At 61.0% G+C, this 13,141-nt stretch overlaps 1 protein-coding gene across 4 annotated transcripts in view; it reads left to right on the top strand.

Annotated features, from left to right (window-relative positions):
- Positions 1–12,323, top strand: part of SEPTIN9 (septin 9) — a 165,698-nt gene extending 153,375 nt beyond the window's left edge. For all 4 annotated transcript variants that reach the window (XM_032617447.1, XM_032617449.1, XM_032617448.1 and 1 more), the window contains 8 exons: positions 1,261–1,389; positions 1,779–1,860; positions 2,134–2,271; positions 4,078–4,195; positions 5,220–5,315; positions 5,613–5,709; positions 9,373–9,424; positions 10,539–12,323. In XM_032617447.1, coding sequence (XP_032473338.1) covers positions 1,261–1,389; positions 1,779–1,860; positions 2,134–2,271; positions 4,078–4,195; positions 5,220–5,315; positions 5,613–5,709; positions 9,373–9,424; positions 10,539–10,674 — 848 coding nt within the window. In that variant the 3' untranslated portion in view covers positions 10,675–12,323. The remainder of the gene's footprint in view (positions 1–1,260; positions 1,390–1,778; positions 1,861–2,133; positions 2,272–4,077; positions 4,196–5,219; positions 5,316–5,612; positions 5,710–9,372; positions 9,425–10,538) is intronic.
- Positions 12,324–13,141: the final 818 nt, after the last annotated feature.

Below are 13,141 nucleotides of genomic sequence, written 5' to 3'. Positions count from 1 at the left end.
AGCCTGTGTGCATGCGGGTGCATGCACGTGTGTGCACGTGTGTGCATGTGTGTGCACGTGTGTGTGCATAGTGCTGAGGTGTGCCCGGTGCCCGGTGCGTAGTAGGCATCTTATAAGCGTCAGTGCTCATCGCCGCTATTAACCCCCGATGTGGAAGGTCCTGGCTGGGGCCCTGGAGCTGGACTGCTGCTTCTAATCCTCAGTCTGGACTTGGCCTCAGTTTTTCTCATCTGTCTGATGGGCTAATGACAGCACCTGCTTGTGAGGGTTAAACTGCCGCTCTTAGGACAGTGCCCGGCGCACAGTGAGGGCTGCTGCGTGGGCGGGACGTGGGGCAGCAGCAGCGAGGCGGACCCTAGGTTCAGGGTGATTTAGAGCGGGGGGGGCGCCTTCCAGTCACGACTGAGTCCAGGTCCCCTCCCTGTTGTGCCCTCCGCCCTCGTCCCTCTTGCTGTAGGAGGGGACTGTGGGTGACGTGAGGTTTGGACTCACAGCCAGGCCAGAATCGCTTCTGGGGCTACACCGGGGGGCGGCTGATGCCCCAGGGGCTCACTGGCCCCTCGGCCCCTCAGCTGCCAGGTCTGTTGATGTGGGCACTGGTCAGCGCTGTCCCTGCCCTTGGCAGTGAGGCAGAGCTGCCCAGCATCCAGGGGCCCGGTCAGGCCTCTTGTGCCAGGAAGAACTGCAGCAGTGGCCTTTTATGGAGCCTGGCGGTCACTTGGCTGCAGGCTGTGTGTGCTGTGTGCCAACTCTTCAACCGAGATGATCCTGGGAGGCGGGGAGCCCGGCCCCCAGGGCTTTGGACTGGAGCCCCACAGTGTGGGCAGCCCGGCCCTGGGGGATGCAGACCCTCCATCCTGAGGTCCCAGGGTGGGGGGCTCTGTAGGGCTTTTCCTTCAAACCCCATGTCGATCCCAGTATTCCCAACAGCTAAGAGTGGATCTGCACTGGAGGGGCCAGCCCCGCACTTTGCCTCCCCAACACCGTTCTGCATCTCAGCTCCTCCCCGGCACCCCAGGACCTCGCATGGGGCAGTTTGACCATCCCTGTGGTCAGAAGGCGAGGGGTCCGTGTCCTGCTCTGCCACAACGTACTGTGAGAGCTCGGTCACCACCCAGGCACCCTCCTGCCTCCTGACCTCCCCCTGACCCACCCCCAACCAAGGTGTGCTGGGGGGCGATGCCCAGGCATCACTGCATCGCAGGCCCGTGACCTGCTCTCTCTGGAGCGCCACGCCAAACAGCCCCGTTCTCTCCCCAGGGCAGAGTGGCTTGGGAAAGTCCACCTTGATCAACACCCTCTTCAAATCCAAAATCAGCCGGAAGTCAGTGCAGCCCACCTCAGAGGAACGCATCCCTAAGACCATTGAGATCAAGTCCATCACACACGGTGAGGAGTGCCGGGCGGGGGCTGGGCGGAGGGATGCCAAGTCGGGTACCTCAGGTCCCCTGAGCTGGTGACTCTCGGCAACACCTCTGGGCACGTTGAGACTCAGGGTGAAGGGTGAAGGTCCTGCTCTGAAGGACCCCTGCAGGCCCTGGTCAGAGCCCCCTGGAGATAGCTGAGTTTTCCACCAAAAATCATGGGCAGGGCGTGCCCAGGATAAGTGTCATCAGCTCTGCTGGACTTTACTGCTGCAGGCTGTCATCTCCCTGGCATCACCCTGCGGGTGCCCCAAGTGGGCTTCTTTGGGGCAGGGTGGTCAGGGAGCCTGGCTGGGGTGTCTGTACGGTCCCTGGGTCTCCCCCTGAGCTCGGTGGGGCTGGGATTCTGTGCAGATATCGAGGAGAAGGGCGTCCGCATGAAGCTGACGGTCATCGACACGCCGGGGTTCGGGGACCACATCAACAATGAGAACTGGTGAGGGGCTCCGGGGGCCGCTTCCCCGGGTGGAAGAGCCCTAACGGGGCTGCTGGGAATCTTACCCCTCCCCCCGACCCATGAGGTCGAAGTTCAGCATGGGAGGCTAGTGCGGGTCTCTGCTCTGCTCAGAATGTCAGACACCTCCACACGTGTACGGGCGTTGGGCTGGGATTTGGGGAATTACGGACCTGCGGGTGGGGATGGGGGCCTGCCCCCCAGCTTGGGTGGTGGGGGTCCCGCGTGCAGGCTGACTGGGGCCTCTCCATGCAGCTGGCAGCCCATCATGAAGTTCATCAATGACCAGTACGAGAAGTACCTGCAGGAGGAGGTCAACATTAACCGGAAGAAGCGCATCCCAGACACGCGCGTCCACTGCTGCCTGTACTTCATCCCCGCCACCGGCCACTCGTAGGTGCACACAACCGAGGCCTGGGGCTGGGCTGCCCTGCGTGCAGAAGGGCTGGGTGGGCCGTGGTCAGCAGCCTGTGTGCCCCAGTCTCCCTCTGCCCCTGTACCACGTCCCACCCACTTGTCCACCATCCAGCTTGCCTGGCAGGGTGGAGGACCAGGCGGGCCCAGGATGGTTCGGGGCCTGGGACCTGCCTTCTCAGGCCGGCCATTCGGGTAGGCCTGGCAGGCGGGTTGAGACTCCGGCTGTGTGTCCTTAGCACTTACCCGCTCTTCCAGGGTGGCTGCCGGTCCCTAAGGGGGGTGATGATGGTGTGATAACAGTCCCCGGCAGGGACCACCAGGAGGGTTTAAAGCACAGAGAACAGGCTTGGCCCCCGGCAGGGCTGGATGAGGGCTGTCGGTCGAGGCCACCTTGGTGAGAGCTGTTTTCTCCTGCGGGTTCTGTCTGCAGCTAGAGGTGCACACACGGGTCAGCGAGGCTGGCCTGCGCTGGGTGCCCCGGAGCCGGGGTGGGGGGTCTCCTTGCCTCCTGTGAGCAGGGTGGTCTTCCCTGTAGGGCAGCTGGGCTCCTGATGGCCTCATAGACCCTTTGTCCTTGGCTCCCTGCGGCTCTGTCTGCACCAGATACCTTGGTGCCTCTCTGCCCGCTGGTGGACACCCTCGGGCTTGTCCTGAGTCAGGACGTGGGGAGGAGGTGGACCCAGCACCCAGCGGGCAGCAGGTGCAGTGGGGTGGGGAGGCAGCGTGGGTGGACGGAGAGGGAGAGCTGGGGCCCGGCGTCCTGCTGGTCGCCACGGCCTGAGGCTCCGGCTCTTTCTGGCTGTTCTACCCTCGGTTCTACTCGGAGCAGGGAGCCCAGGCGTTGGGGGCCTCAGCCCCGCAGACACGTCCAGGAAGGAGCCCGGCAGGAGGCGGCCGGCCTCTGCCGGGGCCTTTGTGGGAAAGCAGGCCGAGTCCCCGAGCTGCCCGCAGCGAGGGTCAGCTCAGGGGTGAGCAGGCCCGGCACCAGAGCAGGGACCGTGGCCGAGCCTCTCCCTCTGGGGGACAGCGGGCTCAGCCGCGGGCCCCACGGCAGCTGGTCCAGCTGGTCCAGGCTTTGCTCCACTGAGGGCGACGCTGGGAAGCAGAGCCGGCCGGCGAGCTGAGGGTGGGCACTGCTGCTTCTGCAGGGGCCCAGCTGAGCGCTGCGCCGTCCCCTCCTTCGGGTCCCGGGCCCGTGGGGCTGGGGTGGCCCCTCGCCCTCCTCGTTCAGACCTCCTCCCGGAACCCGCCTCAGCCCCACCCCGTGTCTGCGACTGCCTGACCCTTGACGGGGGGAGGAGAGCAGACGCAGCTCTGCTCATGGTGGGGATGTGCTACCCGCCGTTCGGGGGTCCTGCGGCCCTGCCCACACACCTGCTGAGAAGAGGTTTCGAGTCGGTGGGGGTGAGGGAGGGGCTGGAGGGTAAGCCTCTCTCCACGTCAGATCTCAGGCGCACTGGAGCCTGTGGGCGGGGGGCTGGGACCGCCCCAGAGAGCAGCCTCCCAGCCCGTCCCGGGAGTTGGGGCCGAGTGAGCTCCCATCCCTCCTTCCTCTCCCCCGTATCGAGGACCCACGGCACGATGGCCACCTGAGCCGGTGGCAGGGGCAGCACTTCTCCGAGTGCACACACTGGGGGCTTTGGGAGCTCGCGCACGAGGGTGCTCGGAGCAGGCCTGCCCCTCCGCCCCCTGCTGCCCGGACTCAGTGTGTCCCAGGAGCCCTTTTCCTTTTTCTGTCCACGTCCCTCCAGCCACACCCTCAGCCATGTCTCTCTGCTCCAGCCTCAGGCCCCTGGACATCGAGTTCATGAAACGCCTGAGCAAAGTGGTCAACATCGTCCCGGTCATCGCCAAGGCCGACACGCTGACCCTGGAGGAGAGGGTCTACTTCAAACAGCGGGTAGGGCGCCATCTCTGCCCAGCTCCTTGGCCCCCTGCCCCTCTGTGGGAGCGAGGCGGGTGAGGGCCAGTCAGACAGAACAGGCCAGGTTTTTATTAGATGGAAGAGATGGTCCGGAAGGGATGGGCTCCGCCAGGGGACAGCTGGCCACTTTCTTCTCTGCCACTGTCCCGCTCTGGGCAGCTGTCCGAGCAGGAGGGTGAGCCCTGGGCCGCTTCTTCCTAACAGGGCCGCATGTCAGAACCACCTGGGGAACTTGAAAAACCCAGGTGCCTGGGCCCCCGCAGAGCCTCCGCCTCAGTGGGCGTGAGCAAGGAGGCCCCTCAGTCTAATCCCCAAAGCTCCGCCCTCCTCACCGGCCCCCCCCCCCCCCCCCCCCACACACACACACACACCAAACCACCCCGCGGGCCTCCGCTCACAGCCCAGGTGCCAGGGATTTTCCCAGCATGCTCGGGGAGGACGGTGTCCTGGTAATGGATGTGTCTGGAGGAAAAAGGAACGAGAGAGCTCCCAAAGCTGCACATAGGCATTTGCACTCAGGGCAGAAGTGACAGTTGTTCACCGGGATGTTATCACTGAACGTCATCCATATGGGTAGCTGTCGCTGCAAAGGGTGGTGACGGTTTAACACAAGCAGGTGCACCTGTGCAGGATGGTGAGCTGCAGTGAGAGGCTTTCCACGTAGAGCTCAGGGAGGGGAGGATTCGGCAAGCCTGAGTGATTTTCTTCGGGGTGTGATGAGCTGGGGGACAAGGACAGGGAGATACCCGGGACAGAGACCCGGGTCCCTTGGGCGGCTGCGGTCTCTCCTGGCAGGCAGGTCTGCAGCTGCCCCTCCTCCACTTGGGAGGCACAAGAACTGAAGAGTAGCAGTGTCACCAGCCCCCCAGAGCCCACCCCTGATCCCGAGCCTGGGGCCACTCACTTCGTGGAGGTTGTGGCATGAGCAGATCCCCCAAAGCTGGGTTTGTCCAGCTTGCTGCGTGGACGGTGCCCGCATCTCTCCCCTCTGGACCCCCAGATCACCGCAGACCTGCTGTCCAACGGCATCGACGTGTACCCCCAGAAGGAGTTTGACGAGGACTCAGAGGACCGGCTGGTGAACGAGAAATTCCGAGTGAGTGGACCGACCAGGATGCTGTTCCCAGAGGCCTCTCACGTCCTGCTAGAGGACATGGGTGGGGGTCTTCCCACCCCATCCAGGGTGTGCTGGGAAATGGGTGGGAAGGCCTTGAGCCATGAGAACGTTATTTTCTGGGCTAGGAGGAGTCGGTGCCGGTGTTCACATGCAACCTTCTCAGGCCAAGGGTCTTAGTGCTGGGGGCCTGGACTCCGGGCAGCTCCACCCAGGGGCCCAGGGAGTGGACTGGCCTTTGCACGCTCGCGTGACCAACGCTGCCTGCCCTTTCCCCAGGAAATGATCCCGTTTGCCGTGGTGGGTAGTGACCATGAGTACCAAGTGAACGGGAAGAGGATCCTTGGAAGGAAAACCAAATGGGGCACCATTGAAGGTAATCGCTGAGCTGATGTCTGGGGCCTCCAGACAGGTCAGAATAAAAGCTGCTTCTGCTGACTGGGAGCTGCGTTCATCTATTGCATTGCCCACCTAGCCATGGCGAGGGGTCCCATGGTTACCGCTCGGCTGGGGGGAAATGAGGGGGCAAGTGGCTCGTCTGGGGCCCACAGCCGTTAGCTGACGGAGCTGCACCTCCACTCCCATCTCCCATGGGCGGGGAAATATCCAGGGAGGAAGGAGGTATAACGGGCACTGTCAAGTTCTAGGTCCTGGTGCTGGGGTTTCACAGGCGTGCTGTGTGACCCTGGACAAATCACCCCGCCTCTCTGGGCTTAGGAAAGGGCTGGGCTATAGCTCTGTCCAGCTGAGAGCCAGATGCCCTCCCCACTTGCCACCCCCAGAAGTTCCTGGGATCCCAGTCTTAGTGTTCTGGGGCTGCTCTGACAAGCCAGCACAGTCTGGGTGGCTTAAAACAGAAGTTTATCCTCCGAGTTTTGGAGGCCCTGAGGGAGAATCTGTTCCCTGCCGCCCTCCTGGTGGCTGCCCGCTGTCCTTGGCATCCCTTGGCTTGTAGACGCATCACTGCAATCTCTGCTCTGTCTTCGCACAGCCTTCCTCTGTGTGCCTGTGTCTTTCTTTCCCTCTTCTTATAAGAACACTTGTCACTGGCCTTAGGGCCCACCCTAAATCCAGGATGACCCCCTCTTGAGATCCTTACTTTAATTATACCTTCAAAGACTTTTTCCAAATAGGGTCCCATTCACAAGTTCCCAGGGTTGGGAGTTGGACGTTGTTTGGGGGACACAGTCCAACCCACTACGGTGGCCATGACCCTGGGTGGGGTGGACCTGGGCATTTCTTTACCCCCACCCCCACCCCGTTCCGTTCTCCCTCTTTAGAACAGAGTAAGATAGGCCACTTCGCTCCTTGTTCACTTGGCTGAAAGGCCCAGCGTAGAGAAGGAAGCAGAAAATCCAGCAGTTGCTTTCAGCTCCAGCTGCTGCCACCCCAACCCATGCCCAGCTCACGACCTTGGGCATGTCCCTTCATCCCCCAGGGCCCCTGTTTTCACCATCTGTAAAGTGGGTACCATATGCCAAGAGTTTAATCAAATGAGAGAATGTCTCAGGGGCCATTGGAGCTTTGGGCCAGCAGATACTTTTAAGTAACTGATATAAGGAAAATGATACAATGGAGCGCTCCCAGCCTGGCTCATTTTACCTGGGTTAATTGTTAAGTTCCTTTACCTCCCTGACCCACCTGGGCCGTCTCAATGAGGCTTCACCCTGGGCTCATCCCGCCTTGGCCCCACCTCTTCCGTTTCCTCTCTTCCTGAAATCTTGCTGTTTAGGAACCTTTTTGTGAAGGTATGTTTTGGAGGGTGGAGAAGTTCGGGATAAGAAAGGGCCAATGGGGGGCGGGGGGGACTTACCTGGTGGTCCAGTAGTTCTCTGCGCTTCCACTGTAGGGTGCTCGGGTTCGATCCCTGGTCGGGGAAGCAAGATCCGGCACGCAGCCCCCAAAAAAATAAAAAAAAGAAAGGGCCAATGGGGACCTGGGAGGGGCAGGGAAGGGCAGCCCGGCAGCTGACAGGCCTCTGCTGCCCCCTGGCGGCCAGCTAGGGCCCTGCAGGCAGGCGGTAAAGGAAATTGTCAGGAAAGGAGCGAGGCTGGTTATCCGTGTCCCCCTCTCCTGCTCTGGCCCGGATACCACGCATTGAATGACCTGTGCGTTGTCGTGGTGCCACCAGCTCACATTGAGGGTGGTGATGAGAAACAGCCCCATGGAGCCTGTAAAGACAGTGGTGGGGTGGTGGTTCTCACATCCCAGCAGCCTTCATGAGGCCCTAGAGGGAATTTCTGCCCTATCTTAGAATAGTTGAACTTCCCCAGGGCCTGGTGGACTTTTTTTTTTTTTTTTTTTGATCTCTGGGACCTTGTGAATTGGGAGCTGGCCAGAGAGCTGGCCACTCTGTGCTGGCCGTCAGCCAGAATTATTAAGTGCTTCTCCTCATCCCCACCCCCACCAGTCCTAGTTCTTTGTTCTTCCTCTGACTTGGTGTCCAGCAGCGTCCTGAGGTACTTTGCTCATCCTTGGAAGCCTCCTGAAATGTTTTAAGAGGTAGGCAGGTGTCATAAAGCACACAGTTAACTCATTTAATCCTCTCGTGTCCCTGACAGGTGGGTGGCATTATTATCCCCATTTTACAGATGAGGAAACTGAGGGTCAGAGAAGCCAGAATAACTTACCTAAGCCAGGAAGCGGCAGAAACACACTCGCTCCAGGTTCAGAGCTCTGTTCTTCCCACCAGCTCTCACTGCTTCTCCAAGTTAGATTAAAAGGCTGCGTCAGGGGCTTCCCTGGTGGCGCAGTGGTTGACAGTCCGCCTGCCGATACAGGGGACACGGGTTCGTGCCCCAGTCCGGGAAGATCCCACATGCCACGGAGCGGCTGGGCCCGTGAGCCATGGCCGCTGAGCCTGCGCGTCCGGAGCCTGTGCTCCGCAGTGGGAGAGGCCACAGCAGTGAGAGGCCCACGTACTGCAAAAAAAAAAAAAAAAAAAAAAAAAAAAGCTGCATGAGAGTCAGCCAGCAGAAGATTCTAGTGTGGGCACAGCCCTGCAGGGGCGGGGGGTGGGGGAGAAAGGAGGGCAGGGGTGTGGAGGGCAGAGCCCAGGCAAGAGGCAAGTGAAATCCAATAGGAGCAGTGGAGGCCCTGCCTGCCAGCTCACCAACCCTTTAAGCTTCAGAAAGGCCCTGCTGCTCTGGGATGGGGAAGCCTGGACCAGGGAGCCAGGCCTCACGGGCTGTGGAACCCGGGCAGATCTCTTTTGCTCTCTGAGCCCCATCTTCCTACAAGCACAGAAGAGGAACCTTAGTCGCTATCCCGTAGGGTGTGTGAAGGCCGGATTAAGTCCCCCGGGCTGGACGCCTCCACAGAATAGCAGAGAATAGCCTCTCCTTCTGCCTTCTCTGCCCACCTCCCTCAGTCCAAGTAATGCCACTCACCACCCTTTAAAAGGTGTGCTAGCGCCTGCTGACCGCACAGCAGGCGGAGTGTTCCCACGTAGTTCTGGACCGTGGCGGTAACTACTGCCAGCTTCAGCCACAAGGCACTACCTGCACGCTCCAGGGTTCCCGTGGGGGCCCGGGGACCCCTCCCTGCCCTCTTCCCGCGTCCCCAGAGCTATCCGCTGCTCTGCAGCTTGTCGGTGTGGGAGGCTCTCGTGTGTCCTCGTGCACACCTTCCCCAGGCAGCGTACGGCTCAGTTCTGCTGGTTCTTGAGCTCCGTGGAAACAGTCACCCCCGGTGCCTGGCCTGTACGCGGCTGTCCTTGTGTGTGTCCTGAGCACGTGGGGGAGAAGTCCCAGCCCTGATTCCTGCCTCATTCCGTTCCCAGCCCCCCTCTCGTCTTCCGGTCTCCCCTGGGACATCCCCCCCCCGTCCCCCCGGCATAGCAGCCGCCCCACCGCCACCGCCTGCTTGGCCTAGCGCTCCCCCCCGCGGCCGTCTTGGCCGGGTTACGGCGCCATCTCCCTGCTAGAGCCAAGGTGCCCACGGCTCCCCTGTGCGCGGTGGACCCCTCCTCCGCTTGCCTGCCCAGCATTGGGGGAACGGGGCTTTGCCTGACGTTAAAGCCCCTTCTGTCTCTCCGCAGTCGAGAACACCACGCATTGTGAGTTTGCTTACCTGCGGGACCTCCTCATCAGGTGAGAGCCGGGCTGGTGCTGACAGCGCCGGAGGGGCCTCCATTGGGGCCGAGGGAGGGGTGGGACCGGGCGGAGGTCTTGAGCAGCAGCCGGCATGGCCCCCCGCATCTGCCTGCCTTCCCGGGAAGGACCTCGGAGGCCCATTTTCTAAAACACCTTCTTGGAAATGAAGCAAGAAGTGAAATTCCTTTCTGCTTCTACTTGGAAAGGGTTGAGTCTGCATCGCCGCAGCCTGAGTCCATTAGATTCAGGGCCCCCGGAGGTCTCGTACGCTGGGCGTGTGTTGGGGGGTTCCCAGCTCCCATCCCCGTGTCCTCTGAACTGGTGGAGGCCCCTGTTCAGTTTCCTTGAGCCCAGGCAAGGAGTAGCCCGTCCTCCGCCCATTCGCGAGGGTGCCAGGTGGGTGGGTCTGGGCCTGGGCAGGTGAACAGAGAAGGTAGGGGCTCCCACCAGGGTACCAGGGGCTCCCAGCTTCTCAGCCAGCAGGATGGATGCTAGGGACAATGTCAATAGGAGGAACGGGACCGTCTCTCGCGGCCTCCAGGTTGGGGGGCTCTGGCTTCCAGGAGCAGCCCTGCCATGCTGGAAAGCCTGGCTGAGGAAGGACGCCCACCTTGGGCCCTTTTGACACGCCCTTTCCAAATCTCTCCTGCTGAGCTGCAGAGAAGGGAAGGTTGAACACAGGACTAGCGGGGTGCCAGCGTCCCCAACCCCGGCCGCCTGCCGCAAGCCGCTGCCCCTTACCTGCCAGCACACCTGGCTGCCGGCCTGGCTCTTCTAAACTGGAGCAGGGACGCTCCAGCCCTGCGCACTGCCCGGGGGCCTCTGCACTCGCCCCTGTCCCTGGACTGGCCACTGGGTTGACACAGAGAAAGGGGGACATGTTAGAACACATGGTCCAGAGAGCAGCTGGGGTTGCCCTGGAGACCTCCCCCCCCCCCCCCCGCCACACACCCCTGCCCAGGCTTGGTCTATCTTGGTCTATCACTGGGGGACCCCCGGGAGCCAAGCAGTGGGGATTGGGGGTGGGGAGGGCAGGCCGAGTGAGCAGGGCCAGCCTCCTGCCCTCGCCCGTGGCCCTCCTTGAGACCCACCCCCCCCCGGCCCCTCCCAGGACACACATGCAGAACATCAAGGATATCACCAGCACCATCCACTTCGAAGCCTATCGCGTGAAGCGTCTGCATGAGGGCAGCAGCGCTGTGGCCAATGGTGTCGAGGAGAAGGCTCCAGAAGCCCAGGAGATGTAGACACCGCCTGTCCCGGGACCCCGCCCCGAGTCTTTTCCGTCTCCCCCCACCCTCCCCCCACCCACCTGCCCCGTTTTATTTTATATAATTTTCTCCATGTGTCCTCCATCTCCGCCCCTTTACACCTGCCAAGTAACAAGATGACAAGTGCCCTCTGAGTATGTTTGTCATTAGCCCGCTGACTATGGGGACCCGGGCTGGGGGGGGGTCCTCGGAGTGGAGGCCGGCTCTCTGGCCGTCCCTGAGGTCCAGGAGGGGCGGGAGGACCACTGACTCAGTCCTGCCCCTGCCCCGGGGCCGGAGGAGTGGCCTCCAGCTCTTGGTGCCCCTCGGACACAGCCTCTGCGGCGTGGCAGGGTGGTGCCCGTGGGAGGATGGAGCCATCCTCGTGGACCTGGAGCCCCTGCCTGCCTCTGCCTCCCCACATGGCCCTGGCCGTAACTCAGAGCACCCCACCCCGCCCCTAGGGGAGAGCAGTTCATTCCACGAGACCCAAGTTGCCAATTGCTTTAGATGCAGCGAGGCCATTGGCTGCTGCCCGCCCACCTGCCTGCGCACCTGTCCTAGAGCAGGAAGTGCCTTTATCTCAGCCGTCCTCGCGAGCCAGCAGCTCTCCCCCGCTGTCCCCTTGGACGAGAAATTGGGACAAGTTGGAGAGAGGGAGGTGTGTCTTCATCTCCCCTCGTGTCCCACCCACCCCCCACTGGGATTTGATTGAGGATTCAAAGGAAGAGGAAAGGTGCACCCCACCCGCCTGAGTTTTGGGGAAGGTCCGGTGAGAATCTGAAGGGAGGAGGTACTGGCAGGTGCCCAAAGGAAGTGGGCCACGGGGACCATGGCTGGGGACGCTCAGAGTGGCCCTTGTGGCCTTGGTGGCTGCCCTGCCCCACCCCGTGTGACTGGGGAAGCCTGTGTCTCTCTGTTTAGACATCCATTGGGCCCAAGATGCTCTGGTTAGTGAATGCCCAGTTGGGCACCCCAGATGCACACGGCCCTCCCGCCCAGGCCGTGCTGATGCCGCCGCCAGGGAGGTGGGAGGCCAGGGAAGCCTGACTTTGTGTTGCCCTAAGTTTGCCTGGGCCTCTGTTCACCTCCCCCCGCACCCTGGAGCCCATCGTAATGACCCCAAGGAGGGATTGGCCGGGGGTCAGGTGTGCATGGCCCACTGCTGGGGTGCAGAGCGGGCTTCACGTCTGCACGGCTCAGGCCTGTGAGCTTAGACACGGGGAGACGCACGGCCATCTGCAGACCCCTGGCTTGGGGAGAAATGTGGGAGGAGTGGGTGCAGACTGACCTGACGTGCGCGCGTGCGTGCGTGCGAGTGTCGTCGCTTTGCGTGTTTGCTCCCTCCCCACCCAAGAGAGGAAGGACCCCTTAGCGAAACAGTTTACTTGCCGACTTGCCATTTTTGCCAAAACCAAGAGGTTGAAGGACGCGTCTGTCTCCAGCGTCGGGGTCGCAGCCTCCGTCCCGGGATGCCTTCGCTTTCCTTGTCTGTAGCCAGATTTTGAAACATTGTTAGTTTCCCTGGGATCTGTTCCACAGTGGCCTTTCGCTATGTGCCTCTTGAGAAATTCGTCTCTTTTTGTATAAATAACAAAGTGTTGAAAATGTATTTCCTGAAATAAATGTTCCAAATGCAAACCCAGGAGGCTCTGGAGTGGGGATTTTTTTTCTCTTTTCTGACCCCGGAAGAGCAGATGACTGTGGACATAGCATGAAAGTGATCGCTGGGGAGCTGTTTAATCTCCTTTCCCGGGGTGGGGGGGGGAAGAAAGGTTTCAGGGACTTAGAAGCACGGATTTAAGGGGATGATTGAAAAGAGAACGGAGAATCTTAATTTATTCATCATAAAGAGGCTTTGCAGGGTTTCCACAGGGCAGTGCTGTGAGCTGTTTCTATTACTGTATCCCTGGAAATGTTTTTCTTGTTAAAATTGAAATCTATCGCAGGGAGCTCTATGAGCTGGTCGATATTTGACAATAATTTCATACCAATTTATTCCAAGAGGACTTGGCCCCCAAAAGACTAGACTATAAGAGGCTGCCATGCGAGGTTTTCTCTGCATCCTGAGAGCCGGGGAGTGAGGCTGGGGGTCCGGGTCCAGATTCTTAGCTGCACACAGGCCTCACCAGCCCCTTTCTCCCTCGTGGCAGGGTGGCCTGGGGCTGCTGTCACAAATCACCACAAACTGGGGGGGGGGGGGGGGGGGGCGTAAAGCAACAGAAATGGATTCTCTCATAGTCTGGAGGCCAGACGTCCAAGGTCATGGTGTGGGCAGAGCCGGGCTCCCTCTGAAGGTCCAGGGAGGAGCCTTCCTGCCTCTTCCCAGCTTCAATGGCTGCATCACTCCAGTCTCTGACTCCTTCACGGGACCTCTGTGTCTCTCTGTCTCTCATTGGATCTCGGGCCCACCCTAATCCAGGGTGACCTCATCTCGGTCCTTAACATCTGCAAAGACCCTGTC

This window comes from Phocoena sinus, chromosome 20 (genome assembly GCF_008692025.1).
Source record: "Phocoena sinus isolate mPhoSin1 chromosome 20, mPhoSin1.pri, whole genome shotgun sequence".
NCBI lineage: Eukaryota > Metazoa > Chordata > Mammalia > Artiodactyla > Phocoenidae > Phocoena > Phocoena sinus.
The sequence above is the reverse complement of the archived record's forward strand: the minus strand, read 5'-3'. Positions and strand labels throughout refer to the sequence as shown.